General features: G+C 40.9%; 2 protein-coding genes across 4 annotated transcripts in view; both read left to right on the plus strand.

Annotated features, from left to right (window-relative positions):
- Positions 1-17,384, plus strand: part of cmah (cytidine monophospho-N-acetylneuraminic acid hydroxylase) — an 81,467-nt gene extending 64,083 nt beyond the window's left edge. For all 3 annotated transcript variants that reach the window (XM_036133683.1, XM_036133686.1, XM_036133684.1), the window contains 2 exons: positions 14,446-14,561; positions 14,674-17,384. In XM_036133683.1, coding sequence (XP_035989576.1) covers positions 14,446-14,561; positions 14,674-14,806 — 249 coding nt within the window. In that variant the 3' untranslated portion in view covers positions 14,807-17,384. The remainder of the gene's footprint in view (positions 1-14,445; positions 14,562-14,673) is intronic.
- Positions 5,027-6,221, plus strand: LOC118561539. Its single transcript, XM_036133687.1, has 2 exons — positions 5,027-5,168; positions 5,310-6,221. The coding sequence occupies exons 1-2, from the start codon at positions 5,088-5,090 to the stop codon at positions 5,931-5,933; spliced, it is 705 nt and encodes a 234-aa protein (XP_035989580.1). The 5' UTR covers positions 5,027-5,087; the 3' UTR covers positions 5,934-6,221.
- Positions 17,385-23,388: the final 6,004 nt, after the last annotated feature.

Consider the following 23,388-nt stretch of genomic DNA (forward strand, 5'->3'; position numbering starts at 1 on the left):
TATTTTAAAGTCTATTCTCTGAGATACAGGGAGCCAGTGTAAGGACTTTAGAATTGGGGTGATATGCTCTACTTTCTTAGTCTTAGCGAGGATGCGGGCAGCAGCGTTCTGGATCAGCTGCAGCTGCCTGATCCACTTTTTAGGCAGACCTGTGAAAACACCGTTGCAGTAATCAATTCTACTAAAAATAAACGCATGGATTAGTTTTTCCAGATCCTTCTGAGTCATTAGTCCTTTAATCCTGGAAATGTTCCTCAGGTGATAGAAAGCCGACCTTGTAATTGTCTTTAGATGCTTTTGAAGGTTCAGGTCTGAGTCCATCACTACACCCAGGTTTCAGGCCTGATTAGTGGTTTTTAGCTGAAGCAACTGAAGCTGTGTGCTAACTTTTGATCTCTCCTCTATTGGTCCAAAAATTATTACTTCTGTTTTGTTTTTATTCAACTGAAGAAAATTTTGGCACATCCACGTATTGATTTCTTCTAGGCATTTACTCAGTGCCTGAACTGGTTTATGGTCACCTGGTGACATGGTGATGTAGAGCTGTGTGTCGTCTGCATAGTTATGGTAGCTGATGTTATTTTTTATTATCTGAGCTAGCGGGAGCATGTAGATATTGAAGAGGAGGGGACCCAGGATGGACCCTTGGGGAACCCCACATGTAATTTTTGTCGTCTGGGATGTAAAGTTACCTACTGACACAAAAAAGTCCCTGTCCTTTAAGTAGGATTTAAACTAGTGGAGAGCTGTACTAGAGAGGCCGACCCAGTTCTCCAGGCGCTCTAACAGGATGGAGTGATTGACAGTATCGAATGCTGCACTGAGATCCAATAGAACCAGCACGGTGGTTCTTCCACAGTCTGTATTTATATGGATGTCATTAAACACTTTGATAAGGGCGGTCTCTGTACTGTGGTGAGCATGGAAACCTGACTGGAAAATGTCAAAGCGATAGGTCATTGTTAAGAAGGTGTTTAATTGTTGAAATACAGCTTTTTCAATAATCTTACTGATAAAGGGGAGGTTTGAGATGGGCCTGTAGTTCTGGAGTAGAAGTTTGTCTAAATTATTCTTTTTCAGCAGTGGTTTAATATTTGCTGTTTTTGGGGACTGGTGGAAAACACCTGACAGAAGGAACGTGTTTAATATCTGAGTCAAATCAGCCGCTATGCCAGGTAAAACTTTTTTAAAGAAAGCTGTGGGTAAAACATCAAGGCAGCTGGAGGAGGAACTTAGCTGCTCAATGATCTGCTGCACGATACCACATCCTCTTCGCTGAATACGCCAACTCTATTTTCTACTCAGCCTGTCTGCAGTAAAATTCTCATTACTTCATTTATGCAACACATTAGGACTTGATCCTTTTAGAAAAAGAAAAACAATCAGTTAACATATAATTCAATACAGAAAGAACAATCAGTTTAAACATACAATTACAGAGCTCTCTATGTTGTCTTGTTTAACTTTATTCATTTAATGCCCAAATTATTTCTTAATTTGTAAGTAATAGGGAATATGGTCGGGCTCACCACACCACCAATTTTAGAGATATTTTGACAATGGAATGGAGTTAAATTAGCTTACAGTTTTTCTCAAATGCTAAAACACAAAAGCCAATCCTCTAAACCAAATGACCAGTTGTCTAAACACATTTACTAAATCTAGCTATCATTTTCCAATATCATAAACACATTTCACATGAAGACACATTCACAAAACACAATCCTCCATTCACCTAAATCTTAACACATTTTCCTTGCTAAAACACAAGTTGCAAAAGAACTCTGCTCATATTCTCAAATGAAAGCTCATGTGATGCAAAATGCTTGCCACAGTCAGCAATATTTGAACAAAATGAACACACCTGGCGTCATTCATTACACACAACGACTCAAAATTGAAAACACCTGTTGCTAATGCTGTGACCACATGTATAAAAGCAAGTTTAGAGTGCACAGTTTGCTGAAGATTCCAAACAAACACAATGGATGAAGGCAGAGTCAGGGGAAGAGGTAATCGCATCAGAGGAGGAAGAGGAGCAGGCCAGGGAGGAAGAGGAGCAGGCCAGGGAGGAAGAGAAGGTCCAGGAGGGAGAGCAAGACAACCTCGTACCATCATTACTGACGAGATGCGAGCAACAGTCATTGACCATGTCATTGTCCATGGCATGACAATGGCTGAAGCAGGACTAAGAGTCCGTCCAAACCTGAGTAGGTTCACCGTGGCCACCATAATCAGGGCATTCAGACAACACAACAGGTATTGTACTCTATTGCTTTCTTTGTCACAATACAATTTTACAAGCCTGTGAAAGTGTTCTATTACAGTAGTTTCAAATCACTTGTCACTGTATTGTAAAACATGTCAATTGACGACACGTTTCTTTCTTTAGAGTTGAAAGAATGCCACATAGAGGTGGGCGGGTTGCCATATTTACAGCGGCACAAGAAACCCTCATTGTGGATATGGTTCGTGAGAACAACCTCATCAGACTCTGGGAGATCAGAGACAAAGTCATTGATGATACAGTTTTTCTCAAATGCTAAAACACAAAAGCCAATCCTCTAAACCAAATGACCAGTTGTCTAAACACATTTACTAAATCTAGTCATCATTTTCCAATATCATAAACACATTTCACATGAAGAGACAATTCACAAAACACAATCCTCCATTCACATAAATCTTAACACATTTTTCCTTGCTAAAACACAAGTTGCAAAAGAACTCTGATCATATTCTCAAATGAAAGCTCATGTGATGCAAAATGCTTGCCACAGTCAGCAATATTTGAACAAAATGAACACACCTGGCGTCATTCATTACACACAACGACTCAAAATTGAAAACACCTGTTGCTAATGCTGTGACCACATGTATAAAAGCAAGTTCAGAGTGCACAGTTTGCTGAAGATTCCAAACAAACACAATGGATGTCAGGGGAAGAGGTAATTGCGTCCGAGGAGGGAGAAGAGCTGGCCAAGGAGGAAGAGGAGCAGGCCAAGGAGGAAGAGGAGCAGGCCAAGGAGGAAGAGGAGCAGGCCAAGGAGGAAGAGGAGCAGGCCATGGTGGAAGAGGAGCAGGCCAGGGAGGAAGAGGAGCAGGCCAACAAGGGAGAGAAGGTCCAGGAGGGAGAGCAAGACAACCTCGTACCATCATTACGGACGAGATGCGAGCAACAGTCATTGACCATGTCATTGTCCATGGCATGACAATGGCTGAAGCAGGACTAAGAGTCCGTCCAAACCTGAGTAGGTTCACCGTGGCCACCATTATCAGGGTATTCAGACAACACAACAGGTATTGTACTCTATTGCTTTCTTTGTCACAATACAATTTTACAAGCCTGTGAAAGTAGTCTATTACAGTAGTTTCAAATCAGTTGTTACTGTATTGTAAAACATGTCAATTGACGACACGTTTCTTTCTTTAGAGTTGAAAGAATGCCACATAGAGGTGGGCGGGTTGCCATATTTACAGCGGCACAAGAAACCCCCATTGTGGATATGGTTCATGAGAACAACCTCATCAGACTCCGGGAGATCAGAGACAAAGTCATTGACGATAATGTGAACTTTGAGGGCATTGATGATGTCAGCTTGGCCACAATAGACCGAGTTCTCCGGCGCCAAAAGATGCAGATGAAACAAGTCTATAGGGTTCCCTTTGAGCGAAACTCTGCACGACACAAAGACCTATGTTACGAGTATGTCCAAGTAAGTATACATCCATGTTCACAGTACAGTTAGTAAACATACTGTGTTGCTCAGTGGCCTACATTACTTCTGGACAATACAGTAATATGCTACCTGATTGACTGTTGTTCTGAACACCTGTGCACTTTTACATTTTCACAGAGGATATTACAGTTGAACGCGATGGCCAGACCTCATGAGTACCTCTTCCTGGATGAGGCTGGCTTCAACCTGCACAAACGAAGGCAAAGAGGCCGTAACATCATTGGCCAAAGAGCCATCACTGAGGTTCCTGGCCAACGGGGGGGGGGGGTAATATTACTCTTTGTGCGGCTATGGGTTTGGAGGGGCTTGTCCACCGGCAGGCTGTCCTTGGGTCTTACAACACCCAACTTCTCCTAACCTTCCTAGAGGAGCTAAAAGATATCCTCCTGGACCGCCAACAACACCATCCTGGGCCCGAACATCCCATTTATGTGATCATTTGGGACAATGTACGCTTGCACACAACAAACCAAATCAGTGAGTGGTTCACCACCAACAGTAACCACTTTTTAAACGTCTGTCTGCCACCCTACTCCCCTTTCCTGAACCCTATAGAGGAGTTCTTCTCATCGTGGAGATGGAAGGTTTATGACAGACAACCATACACTAGAGAAAACCTCCTAAGGGCAATGGAGCTGGCGTGTGTTGACATCCCAGTGGAGAACTTCCAAGGATGGATCCGCCATTCCAGGGCGTTTTTCCCATGTTGCCTGGCAAGAGACAATATAGCCTGTGATGTGGATGAGGTGATGTGGCCTGATGCAGCTCAGCGACATGATGCCGCACAGTGATTGTGGTGTAAATACTGTAAAATGAATTAAAAAAAACTTCACACCCTGATCATGTTTTCAAGAGTACTGTTGTGTGCAATAGATTCTGCTTTTGCAGTGAGTTGTGTTACAGTAGTGTACAGAATTTACTATAGATTTATACCCTTCATATGAAACTCACAAATCTAAATGCCCAATCCTCTGCAGAACTCTAAGAAGATCCAGAATTGTAAAGTTTTTAAAAATATGCATTGGCAGTAAAGAAACAAAGAACCTTCTCACAAATAGAGCATTGTGTTTTCAATTGTTTTGCTGTAGTGTGTAATGATGTGTATAGTGTTTACATTTTTGAAAGCTTCGAGATGCTCTTTGGGTGTGAAAGTTTTAGTTTTGAAGGGAGAATGTGTGGTTGTGTTTATGTAGCTTTAGAAAAGGGTGTTGTGTTTAGACATTGGAGAACATGGACGAAACGTTTGTGAAATGTGTTTTAGCATTTGAGAAAAACTGTAATGTGAACTTTGAGGGCATTGATCATGTCAGCTTGGCCACAATAGACCGAGTTCTCCGGCGCCAAAAGATGCGGATGAAACAAGTTTATAGGGTTCCCTTTGAGCGAAACTCTGCACGACACAAAGACCTACGTTACGAGTATGTGCAAGTAAGTATACATCCATGTTCACAGTACAGTTAGTAAACATACTGTGTTGCTCAGTGGCCTACATTACTTCTGGACAATACAGTAATATGCTACCTGATTGACTGTTGTTCTGAACACCTGTGCACTTTCACATTTTCACAGAGGAAATTACAGTTGGACGCGATGGCCAGACCTCATGAGTACCTCTTCCTGGATGAGGCTGGCTTCAACCTGCACAAACGAAGGCAAAGAGGCCGTAACATCATTGGCCAAAGAGCCATCACAAAGGTTCCTGGCCAACGGGGGGGTAATATTACTCTTTGTGCGGCTATGGGTTTGGAGGGGCTTGTCCACCGGCAGGCTGTCCTTGGGTCTTACAACACCCAACGTCTCCTAACCTTCCTAGAGGAGCTAAAAGATATCCTCCTGGACCGCCAACAACACCCTCCTGGGCCCGAACATCCCATTTATGTGATCATTTGGGACAATGTACGCTTCCACACAACAAACCAAATCAGTGAGTGGTTCACCACCAACAGTAACCACTTTTTAAATGTCTGTCTGCAACACTACTCCCCTTTCCTGAACCCTATAGAGGAGTTCTTCTCATCGTGGAGATGGAAGGTTTATGACAGACAACCATATACTAGAGAAAACCTCCTAAGGGCAATGGAGCTGGCGTGTGTTGACATCCCAGTGGAGAACTTCCAAGGATGGATCCGCCATTCCAGGGCGTTTTTCCCACGGTGCCTGGCAAGAGACAATATAGCCTGTGATGCACAGTGATTGTGGTGTAAATACTGTAAAATGAATAAAAAAAAACTTCACACCCTGATCATGTTTTCAAGAGTACTGTTATGTGCAATAGATTCTGCTTTTGCAGTGAGTTGTGTTACAGTAGTGTACAGAAATTACTATAGATTTATACCCTTCATATGAAACTCAGAAATCTAAATGCCCAATCCTCTGCAGAACTCTAAGAAGATGCAGAATTGTAAAGTTTCTAAAAATATGCATTGGCAGTAAAGAAACAAAGAACCTTCTCATAAATTGAGCATTGTGTTTTCAATTGTTTTGCTGTAGTGTGTAATGATATGTATAGTGTTTACATTTTTGAAAGTTTCGAGCTGCTCTTTGGGTGTGAAAGTTTTAGTTTTGAAGGGAGAAGGTGTGGTTGTGTTTATGTAGCTTTAGAAAAGGGTGTTGTGTTTAGACATTGGAGAACATGGACGAAACGTTTGTGAAATGTGTTTTAGCATTTGAGAAAAACTGTAACTAAATTAGAACAACATTTGGCATGTGTTTCAACCCATTAACAATGCAAATCCTGAGTTAAACAAAACATTATTTGATGAAATAACATTTTGTTTGAGTTAAAGAACCAAAGTTCACCTTAAAGAACATGGAATGAGCTTAAATTAGCTTCACTAATACAGAACAACATTTGGGACTGGGGGAAAACACCTGACAGAAGGGACGTGTTTATTATCTGAGTCAAATCAGACGCTATGCCAGGTAAAACTTTTAAAGAAAGCTGTGGGTAAAACATCAAGGCAGCTGGAGGAGGAACTTAGCTGCTCAATGATCTGCTGCACGATACCACATCCTCTTCGCTGAATATGCCAACTCTATTTTCTACTCAGCCTGTCTGCAGTAAAATTCTCATTACTTCATTTATGCAACACATTAGTACTTGATCCTTTTAGAAAAAGAAAAACAATTAGTTAACATATAATTCAATAGAGAGAGAGCAATCAGTTTAAACATACAATTACAGAGCTCTTTATGTTGTCTTTTTTAACTTTATTCTTTTTAATGCCCAAATTATTTCTTAATTTGTAAGTAATAGGGAATATGGTTGGGCTCACCACACCACCAATTTTAGAGATATTTTAACAATGGAATGGAGTTAAATTAGCTTTTAGAACAACATTTGGCATGTGTTTCAACCCATTAACAATGCAAATCCTGAGTTAAACAAAACATTATTTGATGAAATAACATTTTGTTTGAGTTAAAGAACCAAAGTTCACCTTAAAGAACATGGAATGAGCTTAAATTAGCTCCACTAATACAGAACAACATTTGGGACTGGGGGAAAACACCTGACAGAAGGGACGTGTTTATTATCTGAGTCAAATCAGACGCTATGCCAGGTAAAACTTTTTTAAAGAAAGCTGTGGGTAGAACATCACGGCAGCTGGAGGAGGAACTTAGCTGCTCAATGATCTGCTCCACGATACCACATCCTCTTCGCTGAATACGCCAACTCTATTTTCTACTCAGCCTGTCTGCAGTAAAATTCTCATTACTTCATTTATGCAACACATTAGTACTTGATCCTTTTAGAAAAAGAAAAACAATTAGTTAACATATAATTCAATAGAGAGAGAGCAATCAGTTTAAACATACAATTACAGAGCTCTTTATGTTGTCTTTTTTAACTTTATTCATTTAATGCCCAAATTATTTCTTAATTTGTAAGTAATAGGGAATATGGTTGGGCTCACCACACCACCAATTTTAGAGATATTTTAACAATGGAATGGAGTTAAATTAGCTTTTAGAACAACATTTGGCATGTGTTTCAACCCATTAACAATGCAAATCCTGAGTTAAACAAAACATTATTTGATGAAATAACATTTTGTTTGAGTTAAAGAACCAAAGTTCACCTTAAAGAACATGGAATGAGCTTAAATTAGCTTTACTAATACAGAACAACATTTGGGACTGGGGGAAAACACCTGACAGAAGGGACGTGTTTATTATCTGAGTCAAATCAGACGCTATGCCAGGTAAAACTTTTTTAAAGAAAGCTGTGGGTAGAACATCATTGCAGCTGGAGGAGGAACTTAGCTGCTCAATGATCTGCTGCACGATACCACATCCTCTTCGCTGAATACGCCAACTCTATTTTCTACTCAGCCTGTCTGCAGTAAAATTCTCATTACTTCATTTATGCAACACATTAGTACTTGATCCTTTTAGAAAAAGAAAAACAATTAGTTAACATATAATTCAATAGAGAGAGAGCAATCAGTTTAAACATACAATTACAGAGCTCTTTATGTTGTCTTTTTTAACTTTATTCATTTAATGCCCAAATTATTTCTTAATTTGTAAGTAATAGGGAATATGGTTGGGCTCACCACACCACCAATTTTAGAGATATTTTAACAATGGAATGGAGTTAAATTAGCTTTTAGAACAACATTTGGCATGTGTTTCAACCCATTAACAATGCAAATCCTGAGTTAAACAAAACATTATTTGATGAAATAACATTTTGTTTGAGTTAAAGAACCAAAGTTCACCTTAAAGAACATGGAATGAGCTTAAATTAGCTTCACTAATTCAGAACAACATTTGGCATGTGTGTCAACCCATTCACAATGCAAATCCCGAGTTACACAAAACATTATGTGAGGAAATAACATCTTAAAGAATGATTTGCTCAGTAAAATAATTTACTTTAGGGATGCTTGATTTGATCAATGCGATTATACCTCCTGGAGGTAGGGGTCGCTGTTGCGACCGGTCGCTAGAATCGGCTAATCCTAAAGTTACACAAAACGGCTTTAAATCGACATTAATATTCCATATTTATGCGTTAATAACACTCATAGCACTATCAAACGATGGCGGAGAGAAACGAACAAGCTTTAGGTATGAAACTAGCTTTTGTTGAATAACCGGAAATAGGGCTCGGGATCCGCGTTGCATTGTGGGACGTGGCGGCCATATTGATGGCAACGCAACGTTAAAATACCTCTGACATAACGTTGTTGAACGAAGAGACGTAGAAGTAGAGTTGAGAAAGAATAGATAGAAAAAATATGTTAAAATCCCGAAAATGATCTTAAATTTACCGGGACACATTAAATAGAGAAACCAGGGACCGGTATGTTGACAAAATCAGCATTATTATGGACATAGCTCTCAACTCTCACGCATTGACCGTGTGACACACGCATTTCACTAACTTCACACGCTCACACGCAACACATGACATTTCACACGCAAACATGGCATTTCTCACGCATAAAAATCACAAAGCCCATCTGGGCTGCGGACGACAAAACTCCGCCTTCTGCTGAGCTGTTTGGCTTCTTTCACAGCTTGTGGCCATCAGTAATTCCTGCTGCAGTTCATGTTAACAGAGCAGCAGGAAGAGTGATCAGAGTTATGAATAATTTTAGTCTTAACAGTGGTGAAAGTGAGCCGGTAAGGTCCTGTACCGCGTACACAGGAGGGGAGGGGGCGGGGGGAGAGCTGCTGCAAGATGACCGGTCCATTCAGAACCAGTCATGGCTGCACGCTGATCATAAAAACAGTTCTGCTAACCAGATGCAGTTTAAAACGCCACTTGGTCAGTTTATAAGTTTCGTTTTTATTAATTCTGCATTTTGTAACTACATGCACCGTATTTCTGTGCCTCCGCGCTTGCTCCTCTCCCCCCTCCTTTCCCTCGGAGCAGGTGCTTTCTGGGCGTCAGTGCGCCCAGAAAGCACTGACGAGAGCAATAGAGATTTGTCTGGTCAGCGCGGCGACTGACTGAGAAACCTGTCGCTGTGAAAGGTGATAATGGTTATAAACTGTAACAGTCTAGAAGTGCATTGAGCTGAAAAGAGGGAGACATCAGCAGCTGGATCGTGCGTAAAGACGCAGCGGGAACCTCTGTGTGCTTCAGTGTTGCTGCTGAGGGGATCATAAAGGCTTGATGAAACTCAGCCTGATTCACCAATCAGGTTATAGATTTACAATGATAAACAACCCATAGATGAATGTGTAACAGTATAATAATTCGGTTAATAATTAAAATCTACTTAATTTTATTCAGTATTATTTGAACAATTGTGTATTATTTATGTTTTAATCCATTAACTGAACAATTAATTAAGTATTATTATTATTAAGTATTAATATGTCTCTTTCTCTTTTTAACACAAGTAATACATGTCTACTTCATTGTCTGGTGGGATAAAAATGAGATGGAGTTGACTCCACCGGCTCTTCCAGGGTCCGGTTAGCCCCGCCCCCAAACAAGCCCCGCCCCCAAATTAGCATAATCTCACTCCTAACTTTTGATAAAAGTTGAGAGGTCTGATTATGGAGCTTTCTGTCTCTCCCGTGGTTGCGCCTCCAGGCAGGAAAGCGGTGAAAAGTTAACCCATCTTCTATGTTTTTCCCATGGCGATCATGTGTTGCGCTGTTACAGCCCACAACACAGCAACGGTTTACCATGGTTGAAATGAAGTTACGGTAAAATTGTATGCCATGGGAAAAACCGCTTTCCTGCCTGGAGGCGCAACCACTGGAGAGACAGCAAGCGCAATGGAGTTGTCGGCTCGCTTGGATCGCGGCTTTAAGACTACCGATCATAACTTTCCACAGTATCCCAATGTCAATGAGAGTGTGTTCCCTGCATTTTCATTCTGGTAAGTTAAAGATGCACGGTTTTATTTTATAGCCTACATTGTTTCTTTCCTTCAGCTGCGACACCACATACATGCACATAAATACTAAAACGGCAGCGGGAAAAGGCTCAAATACATGAGAAACCCGGAGGGTTTAGGGAGGGTTGGCAGTTAATGTTACTAACTAAACCTTTGAAACACATAGCAGCTAGTTAAAAGTACATTACATGCGTTAGTGGTTGTTAGCACTAACGGTTAGCAGGTGCCAGAGCGCGTCTGAGCACAGCTTACCTTTGTACGAATTACTGTGTTCCCACTGCTTGCTGGCTTTATGATCTGCAGCTCCTGAACCCATTCATTCATAAACTGCACATGAGACTCCAAGGACTTGTAGCTTTGGAACTTTTATGAAGTATAGGCGCTCACACCACAAACAAGGTAGCCGAAGACGTCCGATATGCAAAACAGTGGCAACAAGTCGTCGTCGGCGCTCCATAATAATGCTGATTTTGTCAACATACCGGTCCCTGGTTTTTCTATTTAATGTGTCCCGGTAAATTTCAGATCATTTTCGGGATTTTAACATATTTTTTCTATCTATTCTTTCTCAACTCTACTTCTACGTCTCTTCGTTCAACAACGTTATGTCAGAGGTATTTTAACGTTGCGTTGCCATCAATATGGCCGCCACGTCCCACAATGCAACGCGGATCCCGAGCCCTATACAATGCTCTCAACTCTCACGCATTTTTTTTTTTTTTTTTTTTTTTTTTCTGTGTGTGGTGAGTGGGGCACAAGGGAGGGATGGTGTGAATGAGTTTTCCATTTTTTTTTTTTTTTTTTTTTCCCGGGTATGGGTGTGGTCCGCTCCCTCTCCCAAGAACATCTCAAGTCTCCGCTAGGTGCGGAGCCCATCCCCCCACGTCCTGCCCTCCTCCACTTCGTTGGCGGGCGCCTTGGCCCCCTGGCGCATTGGTTGGCTTCGGGCTGGGCGCCCCTGGGGCCTCTGGCCCTCAGGGCCCATGCCCGGGACCACTTCAGCGGGGCTAGTTGCCGGCGGAGCCCACGGGCTCGTCCCCGCGGCTCTTAGGGGCGTCGGCATTGCGGTGGCTGGGGGATTTCCTCGGGGTCGTCTCTGCTCCTTCCTTGGGGGGGGGGGGGGGGGGGGTTGCAGATATCCTGTGTCGGCCCCTCCTGGGCGACCTGCTTTAGGGACCCCTTTGGGAGTCCGAGGTTACGGGTCCCCTGACGCCTGCCTCTGTGCTCGGGGAAGGTGGGTCTTCGGTTCTCCACAATCACTATCAAGCTATTTCTGGATAATCTTCACCTAAACTAGTGCACTTTCACATCTCCCACTGGTGCTGGGTCCCAGGTATTAAGTGTTCACTTATATACAGTAATCTTATAATTTATTTATTTATTTATTTATGTTCTTTCACTTTCTTTTTTCAAATATCACATTACACATGTCAGCTTACATAATAATATATATGATTTAGCAATGGCATTTAGGTGTTATTCGAGTGTATCTGTTGCTTTATGTCTGTTGGTTGTGCTGTTCTTTTTGTGTCTCTTTCCAGGTGACGGAGCAGACAAAGAAGGTTTTATCATTCTCTCCCTTTTATCTCCTCTTTCTTTCACCTCTACTCTTTTTTGTCTTTTCTTTCACTTTTTGTTCTTCCTTTACTCTCCCATTGTCATGTCCATATAATTTGAAATTCTCCTTGCAGGAATCATAATAAAGCTATTTACAAGCATAAATCAAGTGGAGCACTATGGCGAAAGCTGTTCGCTCCACTTGTAAAAGCAAAATCTGTCGAGCTCTATCTGGCATTGAGACATCAATTCCTATTTTCCATATTGCTAGACAGGACACTAGGAAGAAGAAAAAAAAAAAAAAAAAAAAAAACTCTCACGCATTGACCGTGTGAAACACGCATTTCACTAACTTCACACGCTCACACGCAACACATGACATTTCACACGCAAACATGGCATTTCTCACGCATAAAAACGGACAACAAAACTCCGCCTTCTGCTGAGCTGTTTCGGCTTCTTTCACAGCTTGTGGCCATCAGTAATTCCTGCTGCAGTTCTTTTTAACAGAGCAGCAGGAAGAGTGATCAGAGTTATGAATAATTTTAGTCTTAACAGTGGTGAAAGTGAGCCGGTAAGGTCCTGTACCGCGTACACAGGAGGGGAGGGGGCGGGGGGAGCTGCTGCCAGATGACCGGTTCATTCAGAACCAGTCATGGCTGCACGCTGGATCATAAAAACAGTTCTGCTAACCAGATGCAGTTTAAAACGCCACTTGGTCAGTTTATAAGTTTCGTTTTTATTAATTCTGCATTTTTTAACTACATGCACCGTATTTCTGTGCCTCAGCGCTTGCTCCTCTCCCCCCTCCTTTCCCTCGGAGCAGATGCTTTCTGGGCGTCAGTACGCCCAGAGCGCACTGACGAGAGCAATAGAGAGTCTGGTCAGTGCGGCGACTGACTGAGAAACCTGTCGCTGTGAAAGGTGATAATGGTTATAAACTGTAACAGTCTAGAAGTGCATTGAGCTGAAAAGAGGGAGACATCAGCAGCTGGATCGTGCGTAAAGACGCAGCGGGAACCTCTGTGTGCTTCAGTGTTGCTTCTGAGGGGGAAATGTTGACCATAAAGGCTTGATGAAACTCAGCCTGAATCACCAATCAGGTTATAGATTTACAATGATAAACAACCCATAGATGAATGTGTAACAGTGTAATAATTCGGTGAATAATTTAAAACTACTTAATTTTATTCAGTATTATTTGAACAATTGTGTATTTTTTATGTTTTAATCCATTAACTGAACAATAAAGTATTAATATGTCTCTTTCTCTTTTTAACAAAAGTAATACATGTCTACTTCAATGTCTGGTGGGATAAAAATGAGATGGAGTTGACTCCACCGGCTCTTCCAGGGTCCGGTTAGCACCGCCCGAAACAAGCCCCGCCCCCCACATTAGCATAATCTCACTCTTAACTTTTGATAAAAGTTGAGAGGTCTGCAATAGTTGAAAGGGATGAATTCGAGCACTAGCGATCTTTTAACAGCAAACCCTGCACACACACAGAATAAAGGAATGACAACTTCTTTTCAAGTTCAAGAATTTAATAACAGAAATAAAATGAACATCCAGAGAACATCACTATGTAATGTTGTTTATCTAAATTAGCACAATATTTCGATTAACAAATCCTCTCTACCAGGCTACTGAACTTAAATAAACTACTAAGCAAAATTAAGATAAAAAGAAGCTAAGCTAAGGAACTATTTACATGCAAAAACAAACAAAAGACAAAACAAAGTGGTTGATCATAATCAGAATAATTAAGTGAATCCTTGTTCACTGCAGATCTGATTCCAAAAAGCATGGACTGGAGTTAAAAACATTTGGCATGTGTTTCAATCCATTCACAATTCCTTGTGGTCTCTCTGCCAAACCTGTCGGTGCCTCGTGTGAGTCCAGTCACACGAGGCACCGACTGGTGGAACTCCAGGAACTCCAGGAACTCCACACTTGATTTTTGTGGGACTAGATTTATACCTACGAAATGACACAAAGTTGTCCTGTTAACTAGATTTGATCCGGTTTAGCATAGCACTGGACAATTTCACTCTATTTTACAATCAGGGTGTTAGCATCAGCCGTGTAGCACTGAGATCATACAGAAGATATAATCTAATGAGAGAGCGTAATATTAATGGAGCGCCGGCTGTGATAAAGATGTTATTAATGAGAAAATTAAAAAAAGTTTTTTTCCTGATTGTTTCACACCCACCTAGTGGTGAAACTTTGCCTAATGCTGCCAAGAAAAGCCTAAAGATTCTCCGTGTTTTACTTCTAGATTAAAAACAGAATTGGCGTGATGAGATACGTGGTGGTGCATGGCTGCCTCTGGGATGATCTCTACATTGGCTTTCAGAACCGCATCAGCCGAGATCCGGACATCTACCACCACAGGTATACCAGCACACAGATAAGGACACATTCATATAGATGATATCTCTCTGGAATACAGTTTTAAGAAAACTACCTATTAATTAATTAATTCATTTTACCTTTTGGCTTTCAGGTTCTGGAACCACTTCCAGACCCAGTTACCTCTTCGTTGTCCAGATTGGGACCAGTTTCTGCAACAGGTCCCCCCCATCCAGGAAACAGATGCATCAAATGCAGGCTTACTGAGTTACTGCTCAATTTTATAGTTTTGGAAGGAGGGGATGTGAAGATAACGGTCCAAAGTTTGCCTGGTTAAAACAGTTTTTTTCTGCACTAACTAAATGATTAATCAACGTTCTGCTGAGTACGGATATACTACTCTAAATGGAAGGCATTTATTGCACTACATTGGTAAAGGCATTCACTCCTGCTAGAGGGTACTCACAAATATGATTATTTTTTATATAGATTGATTTTTGCTCCTGTGTCTATGGAAGTTTTCTTTAGAAGGTACTCTGGGTTTTGTGTGGTTCCTCATCAGAATGAATGGGGGCGGGGGGGGGACCAATTATTAAACAAGGCCACACCTCAACTGCATTTCGTATTACTCCCTTCCCTCTTTGTTTCATTCTTTCCGCAGGAGTCCTTTTCTTCTCTCCCTACCAACTGTCCATAAAATGGCAAATGGCTTGTACAGCACTTTTACCTAGTCTGACGTCCTCCAAAGCACTTCACACTACAGTTTTAGTCATTCAGCCATTCACACCCTGACAGTGGTGAGCCATGTTAGTAGCTACAGCTGCCCTGGGGCAGGCTGACCAAGACAAGGCTGCCATTCACCAGCACCACAGGGCCCTCTGACCACCACCAGCAGGCAGTGCGGTGAAATGTCCTGCCCAAGTACACAACGACAGAGACAGTCAGAGTAGGGGATCAAACCAGCAACCCACCAATTGCAGGATGAACTCCCTAACCTCTCTGCCACCGCCCACATAACCCTCATCCCTTCTTATGACCTTCATGTACTACTAATGGTTTTCCTTTTTTAGATTCAGACACTTTAGGAAAACAGAATTTTATGTATTCCCAAGATAGGAAGGCATTGATTCACATTTAGACTCATTTATTAGGTACCTCTGCTCAAATCTGATTAGCAAATGAGCCAATCACATCACAGCAACTCAAAGTATTTAGCCATTTAGACGTAAAGACAATGACTTGCTGTTGTTCAAAGAGAGCATTGGAATTAAACATGGCAAAGATGTCTGTCCCAGCAAAGCTGAGCTGAGTATTTGAAAAATCTCTGCTGGGGTTTTGACATACAACCATCAGTCCGATTTACAGAGAATGGACTGAAACAGAGAACATATCCAGTAAGACAATCTAGAGTTCAAGATGACATAACTATACAGCGGCTCAAATGATAAATATTTACAACCAAGGTATCCAGAATACCATCTCTGAACATAAATCTCCATGGAACTTCGAAGCAGGCGGACCACATTAGCAGAATACCTTACCTGGTACCCCTCCTGTCATCTAAAAACAAGACACTTCGCCTGTGAGTCAAACAGGCTCACCAAAATTTAAATATATCAGATTGAAAAACTGTTGCCTGGTCAGATGACTTCATTTAATTTCAGCTGCAACATTTAGAAGCTGTGTACACAATATGAAAGCCAAGCTGCTTGTGTCAGTGGTTCAGGCTGGTGATGGTATAATACTAAGGAAGAAAGACCATTGAAGTGGCTTTGCACACTAACTATACAACTTAAAATGAACAAGAAATGCAAAAAGAAAGATTATTTCCGTTATTTATGTATTTCTCACAATTTGGTCCACAAAATCTTTCCATCATCAAGTTCAGGGAGAGAATTGTAACCCATGTCTGCATTTTCTTCCTGTCATCCATGTTCCCACTCCTCCACAATCGTTTCTGTTTTTGCTCATTCATTCAGTCCACAAAATGCAAGTATTTCAAGGTCTTCTACATAACTGGTTCATTGCTAGTTTCCATTTCACAACTAACCCATTCACTATATCTTTCTTACTCAATCCAACACCTTTTTGCTCAGTCTTATTCACTCCTAATTTTCCTGAGGTACAATTTGGTTGGATTTTAATTTGGCCAGGTGATGACTCTCCTTCTTCTTTAACTCTCCTTCTTTTTAACTACTATTCATGAGACTCCAATAATGAAACCCAACCTTTTAGCCTCCTCCTGTCTCTTTTATCTGTGATTAAATTATAAAGTATATGTTGATGTGTCCTGGTTTTCGCTAATAAAATATCTTGCACTATGACGATGGGGAAAACTGGTCTGTTTTGACAGTAGCACTAGGGATTATAATCAAACCTTTAACCTGATCACACAAAGCTATTGTTTAAAGGGTAATGGTGATAGAGGAATGAATGATTTTTTTGTGAGGCAGTTTTGACAAACTGATGTCATAGTTCTGTGGTACTGGTATTGATTTATGAAATGCAATGGTTTTGTTTGCTTTTAGGGGGTGGAGTACAAAACTCTGGAGGTATTAGTCTTAATTAAGATGAATGTAATTTGTTTTTTGGGTGGGACAGTAAATCAGACTAAATCTCTCCTGTTTGAGGTCAGTTACACTTATCAAAGTTATTTCTATGCTCTAAATGCCAAAAATGTTTGACTTTACACCTCCACAGCATGATGCTGCCACCACTGTACTTCACAGTTGGGATTGAGTTTGTATATGTCGATGTCTCTTTTAAAGTGTATGGAAACATCTGGTTTCAACTGTGTGTGAATGGTTGAATGACAATATTTGTATGTTGTCAGATGGTTAAAGGGAATAAATGAATTTGAAACCAGATATGGTTGATATAGTATGACTAACCCGCTCCTGAAAGTGCCTTTACATAGGGATAACATGGAAATCACTCACTCCAAATGTCTTGTTCACGATCTGTGTGAACACACTTTAACATTGCTGCAGGGGCCTTTGCTTTCTGGATCAGTGATGTAATAGGATATCACTGGTTGTTCAGTCCTGGACGAGCTCTTACAGCTGATTGGAAGGCATGCAGAACATGTCCACATTTAACAGCATAGTCTTAAAGAGCCTTTAGTTGCCTTTTTATTTTTTATTTTATTTATTTATTTGCTGAGTGAGATGTTAACGATTGTATCTGCTTCTGCTATTACTTCATGTTTGGTCATGTTTATTTTGATTGTTTTGTGGTTTTGGTCTTGTCACATTTGACATTCTGCATTTAGATACTGGGTATGAGTCATTTCGATGTAGATGTTTTCACTAATTAATGATAAACATACATTTGGGAATTTAAAAATATTTATACAGCTTATTATTTTTAGGGTTTCTAATTATTGCAGTCTGAATGTGCTCTGTTCCTCAGAAAGAAATTAAAAATATGTTTCCCCACATTTTACATCAAGCTAGTTAAATTCCTAAGAAGTGACAGGATGGAACATCCTCAAAAAAGGGGAAACAAAAAAGTTAAACTTTCTCAATATATATTAAAGGTCAGCAAAGTGAACAGCACATTTAGAGTGATGTGAATCGCATGAACCGGGGAAATAGAGCGAAGCAAATGGCGTAGTAGATGCATGAATAGACTGAAGCAAAACAGTGACATGAAATTTCACTCACGTTCATAAGTCAGAACTTTTCTGTCAATTCACTAAACTCAAGGTGCTCCTCATCCATTTATTTAAGCACAAAAATGAATTGTTTTTATGTGTTACATATTTAGACAGTAGTATAATTAGGCTATATTTCTATTGAGCAATGATGGATTTACTTACTGAAGATGCCTGTAGTTCATGTCCCAGAGGGAGATCCAACCCCCATGGGGTAGCTGCTTCTCATGCTTGGTCCTGAACAGATGGAAGTACAGCTGGAAATGATCATCATCCAGATGTAGCTACAGGTGGTTGTTCTCACTGAACCAGGTGCATCTCCTAAGGATCTGGTGGACCCAGGGTTGCTGACACCATTATTCGGCTTTCCATAATACATAGAGCACTGTGACTCGGTAAAATCCATCTCCGCCACTCCGTGAGTTGAAAAGACAACAGGAACCAGCAGGTGGATAAACGCTCCTCCTATTTGATGATACGATAAAGCGGTGAAGCTCTGTTAGCACGGATTGTTAGAGAGAGCGGTGAAATCTCAAACGACCAATGGCAATTTTCTTCGTCTGGCCGTGTTCATTGTCAATGATCGTACCTTTTTTTCTTTTTCTTTTTTTCTAAACGTGTCCTTTCTAGCAGTGTAACCCCAAGAATTGCTGACTTGATGCCAAAGAGAGCTCAACGGATTTACTTTCACAAGGGGAGCATTATTGCTTTCGCCATAGTTCTCGGCTTGATACTCATGTAAGAAAATGTATTGGATACTATTTTGGAACTATTTCAAACTCAATGGACACAGAAACGGGAAGGTAAAAGAGAAAGAAAAGAAGGAAGAGAGAAAGGTAAGGCAAAACGTTAAAGGGAGAAAAGGTGACGAAATAGATCAGAGGAAAAGAGAGCAAGATAACATCCTTGGAGTCTGCATCTGCACTTGCAGAGATAGATATAAATATAACAGAAGCAACAAAAAAAAAGCTGTCCCAGATGCAGACAACCAATGGCTTGATAACATCACAAGCTGTATTGAGACATGACATGATTAATCTATCCTTAGTAAATGGATATGTACCACAGGCTTTTAAAGTAGCTGTTATTAAACCTTTACTTAAGAAACCATCTCTTGATCAAGATGAGTTAGTAAATTACAGACTTATATCTAATCTTCTTTTCTTATCTAAAATTCTTGAGAAAGTAGTTGCTAATCAACTTTGTGAACATTTACAAAGTAATGACCTACTTGAGGAGTTTCAGTCAGGCTTCAGAGCTCATCATAGCACTGAAACAGCTCTGGTGAAGGTCACCAATGATATTCTCATGGCCTCAGATAATGGACTTGTGTCTATACTTGTCCTGTTAGATCTCAGTGCTGCATTTGATACAGTTGATCACAATATTCTCCTACAAAGACTTGAGCATACTGTAGGGATTAAGGGAAAAGCATTAGGCTGGTTTAAATCTTATCTGTCGGACAGATTCCAGTTTGTTCATGTTAATAATAAATCTTCCTCAAACTCTAGGGTCACTTGTGGAGTACCACAGGGTTCAGTCCTTGGACCAATTCTATTTACTATATATATGCTTCCGATTGGCAAAATTATCAGACAGCATGGGATTAATTTCCACTGTTATGCTGATGACACTCAGCTATATTTATCCATAAATCCTGATGAATCCAATCAATTACTTCGACTGCAGTCATGTCTTGATGACATCAAAAGCTGGATGACTTTAAATTTCCTGCATTTAAATTCTGACAAGACAGAAGTTGTAATCTTTGGGCCAGAGTCTTCAAAAAATAAAGTTCTTAATCACTCACTTAATCTGGGTGGAATTAACTTGGCCTCTGGTAATAAAGTAAAAAATCTTGGTGTTGTTTTCGACCAAGACATGTCATTTAAATCCCATATTAAACAGGTTTCCAGAGTTTCCTTTTTTCACCTCCAGAATATCGCCAAAATTAGAAACATTCTGTCCAGGAGTGATGCTGAAAAACTGGTCCATGCATTTGTTACTTCAAGGCTGGACTATTGTAATTCTTTACTATCAGGAAGTCCACAAAATGCAGTTCAAAGCCTTCAGCTGATCCAAAATGCTGCAGCAAGAGTTCTGATGAAAATCAACAAGAGGGATCATATTTCTCCTGTTTTAGCTTCCCTTCATTGGCTTCCTGTTAAATCAAGAATGGAATTTAAAATTCTTCTTCTAACGTATAAAGCCCTTAATAATCAAACTCCATCATATATCAGAGCTCTGATTACCCCGTATGTTCCTAACAGAGCACTTCGCTCTCAGACTGCAGGTCTGCTGGTGGTTCCTAGAGTCTCTAAAAGTAGAATGGGAGGCAGATCCTTTAGCTATCAGGCTCCTCTCCTGTGGAACCAACTCCCAGTTTTGGTCCGTGAGGCAGACACCCTATCTATTTTTAAGACTAATGTTAAAACTTTCCTTTTTGACAAAGCTTATAGTTAGAGTGGCTCATACCCTGAGCTATCTCTATAGTTGTGCTGTGATAGGCCTAGGCTGCTGGAGGACATCAGGGTCTAATTTTCTCACTCTACTGATTTCTACTATTCTTCAGTCTACTGTTCTCCAGTTTTGCATTGTATTACATTGAAATGACTGTCGTCATTTCAGCTTTTAACTTTTTGCTCTCTCTCTTTTTCTTCATAGTAGGTACACCTGGTCTGGCGTTCTGTTAACTGTGACAACATCCAGAGAAGACGGCTCACCCGCTACTACCATCTAATGTAGAACAGATTACTGGATCAATGTGTGCTTCTGTGCTTTTTTGTTTCTCTTGTTGTGTCTCTGTTCTGTCTTCTGTAACCCCAGTCGGTCGAGGCAGATGACCGTTCATACTGAGCCCGGTTCTGCCGGAGGTTTTTCCTTCCCGTTAATGGGTGGTTTTTCTTCCCACTGTCGCTTCATGCTTGCTCAGTATGAGGGATTGCAGCAAAGCCATGTACAATGCAGATGACTCTTCCTGTGGCTCTACGCTTCCCCAGGAGTGAATGCTGCTTGTCGGGACTTTGATGCAATCAACTGGTTTCCTTATATAGGACATTTTTGACCAATCTGTATAATCTGACCCAATCTGTATAATATGATTGAACTTGATTTTGTAAAGTGCCTTGAGATGACATGTTTCATGATTTGGCGCTATATAAATAAAATTGAATTGAATTGTATTGTTTAATACAAAAAGCATTACCTGTGGGTGTTTGTGAGAGTGTACTTGTATATGTAAGATTTCTCCATAAGAAAAATATTCAATAATGGTTCTGAGGAGCCAAACATCCCCCGCCTCAACATCTCTTTGGTGACCCCCCCATTCCACCATCACAAGCCAGGTACCTAAGAACAGTAGTAGCTTTCTTTAAAGAAAAAAAATTATGGATGGGCTAAGCCCATCAATAAACCCCACTAATGGCCAATAAAGCTACACTGAAGGACAGTACACAGGCATTAATAATTGCAGAATGAGAACAAACGCTCACCATGAGACCAACAGAGAACCCTGGCAATAAAACACCTGAGACTGATTTGTGAATAGGACCAGGTTAGCGGTCAACAAGTCTTTTCAAGCTGTGACGTGAAGATAAAATCCTGTTCAAGTGCTAAAACTGTATTCTGCTGCAGAACAGCTGCATTTGACTGAATCATGTTCATATGTCTTCCTACAATTGAAATTAAATAATATATAACTAGTTTTTAATCACAGTTGCTATATCTTTCTTTGGCTTCAGTGAGCACCACTAAAGCTGCAGTTCCACCAATCCTACTCGGTTTAGCTTTGCACGTTTTGTTTTTCAACTGGCCTAGAAAGGCCTGGAAGAGGGAAACGCCTCCTGGGGGTGGCTTTAGACTCATCCCCCACGCCCCACGTCCTGTTTGCGACCTTGACACTTGACAAGAAATGGTAAAGGATAAAAAAATACATCATTATAAGTGGTGGAGACGAGCCATTCAGCCCATCAGCTGTGGGCCTCTCAGCAGAGCCAGATTTCAGGGGCTTCCCAGTCCGAGCTCCCTGTAGCTGCCATCAGTGCCAAAGCAGGCCGCTGCTTTGCCCGGGGGTTTTCAGTGAGAGTTCAAATTTACAGCTTTATATGAGACCTTTTGCCTCAGACATGTTGAGAGCGATGAGAACACGTTATTAGCTTAAAGGATTTTTGACGTCAGTGGAATTATTTTTATGGGTTTGATTTCGTGCTGACTCCCCAGGCTGTGGGCGGCTGTGGGCGGCTGTGGGTGGCTGTGGCCTGCTACGTCAGCAGACAGCCGCTGCCTTCTACAGAATGATGTGGATGGATGAGCACTTCAGAGACAGAAGTGACCATCCTGTGTGCAACATGAGAGAAAGCCTCTGGAAATCTACAGATCTGATGCAGCCTATGTCTGCATATAGAAAGTTGATCATGTCGATTTTCTCTTCTTTTTTTTCTTTCAGGCATCGTTCATGGCTGGTAAATAGTGAAATTATATTTCACTCTTCGATTTTACTGGATTTCCGTGGAGAAAACCATTAAATTTCTCCTCACTCCTTGGCCAATCACTTAAATGTAGTGTTCACATAAAATCTCCTCTCGAGTCAGCTTGGTTTGACCCTGCTGTTGAGTAGGACTGGAGGCCCTGAAAAAAACTGCTCCTGAAACACTTGCATGGGGACTGAGCCATGCGGTGCGTAGCTAATATAAGTCTGGGGAGCTGAGCCTTAAGGTGGAGTTTTAATTTCTGCTTGTGCATGACGATAAAACACTCATCAGGCTTTATGGACATTAATAATAAGTCAGTCTGTTGCTTTTCATTTGATCTTCCAAAGAGGAGATACACGTCCTGGGAAACAAAATGCATCTGATACTAGGGGTGTGCAAAATAATCGTCATGACGATGCAATGCGATTCTAATATATATTTTGCGATCTTCTACATCGATTCTTGACGCCAAGTATCGATTATTAATTTAAAAAAAATGTATAAATAAAATTGCATGAATGGTTGGCGAACATCAACCAAAAATAAGTGGAATACAACTTCCAGTCCATTAGATGTCGCTGCGGATGTGTTGACGCCCGCTGCCTTGTGTCACAAGCATTTCCAGCCACGGGATACTGCAACGACTTATTCATAAACAAAACATGGAGGAGACATGGAGAGAAAATTCGCCCGGCTCCATCATTTTCAAGTCAGATGTTTGGACGCATTTTGACTTCAAAAACAA

The sequence above is a fragment of the Fundulus heteroclitus genome, unplaced genomic scaffold (genome assembly GCF_011125445.2).
Source record: "Fundulus heteroclitus isolate FHET01 unplaced genomic scaffold, MU-UCD_Fhet_4.1 scaffold_66, whole genome shotgun sequence".
Lineage (NCBI taxonomy): Eukaryota > Metazoa > Chordata > Actinopteri > Cyprinodontiformes > Fundulidae > Fundulus > Fundulus heteroclitus.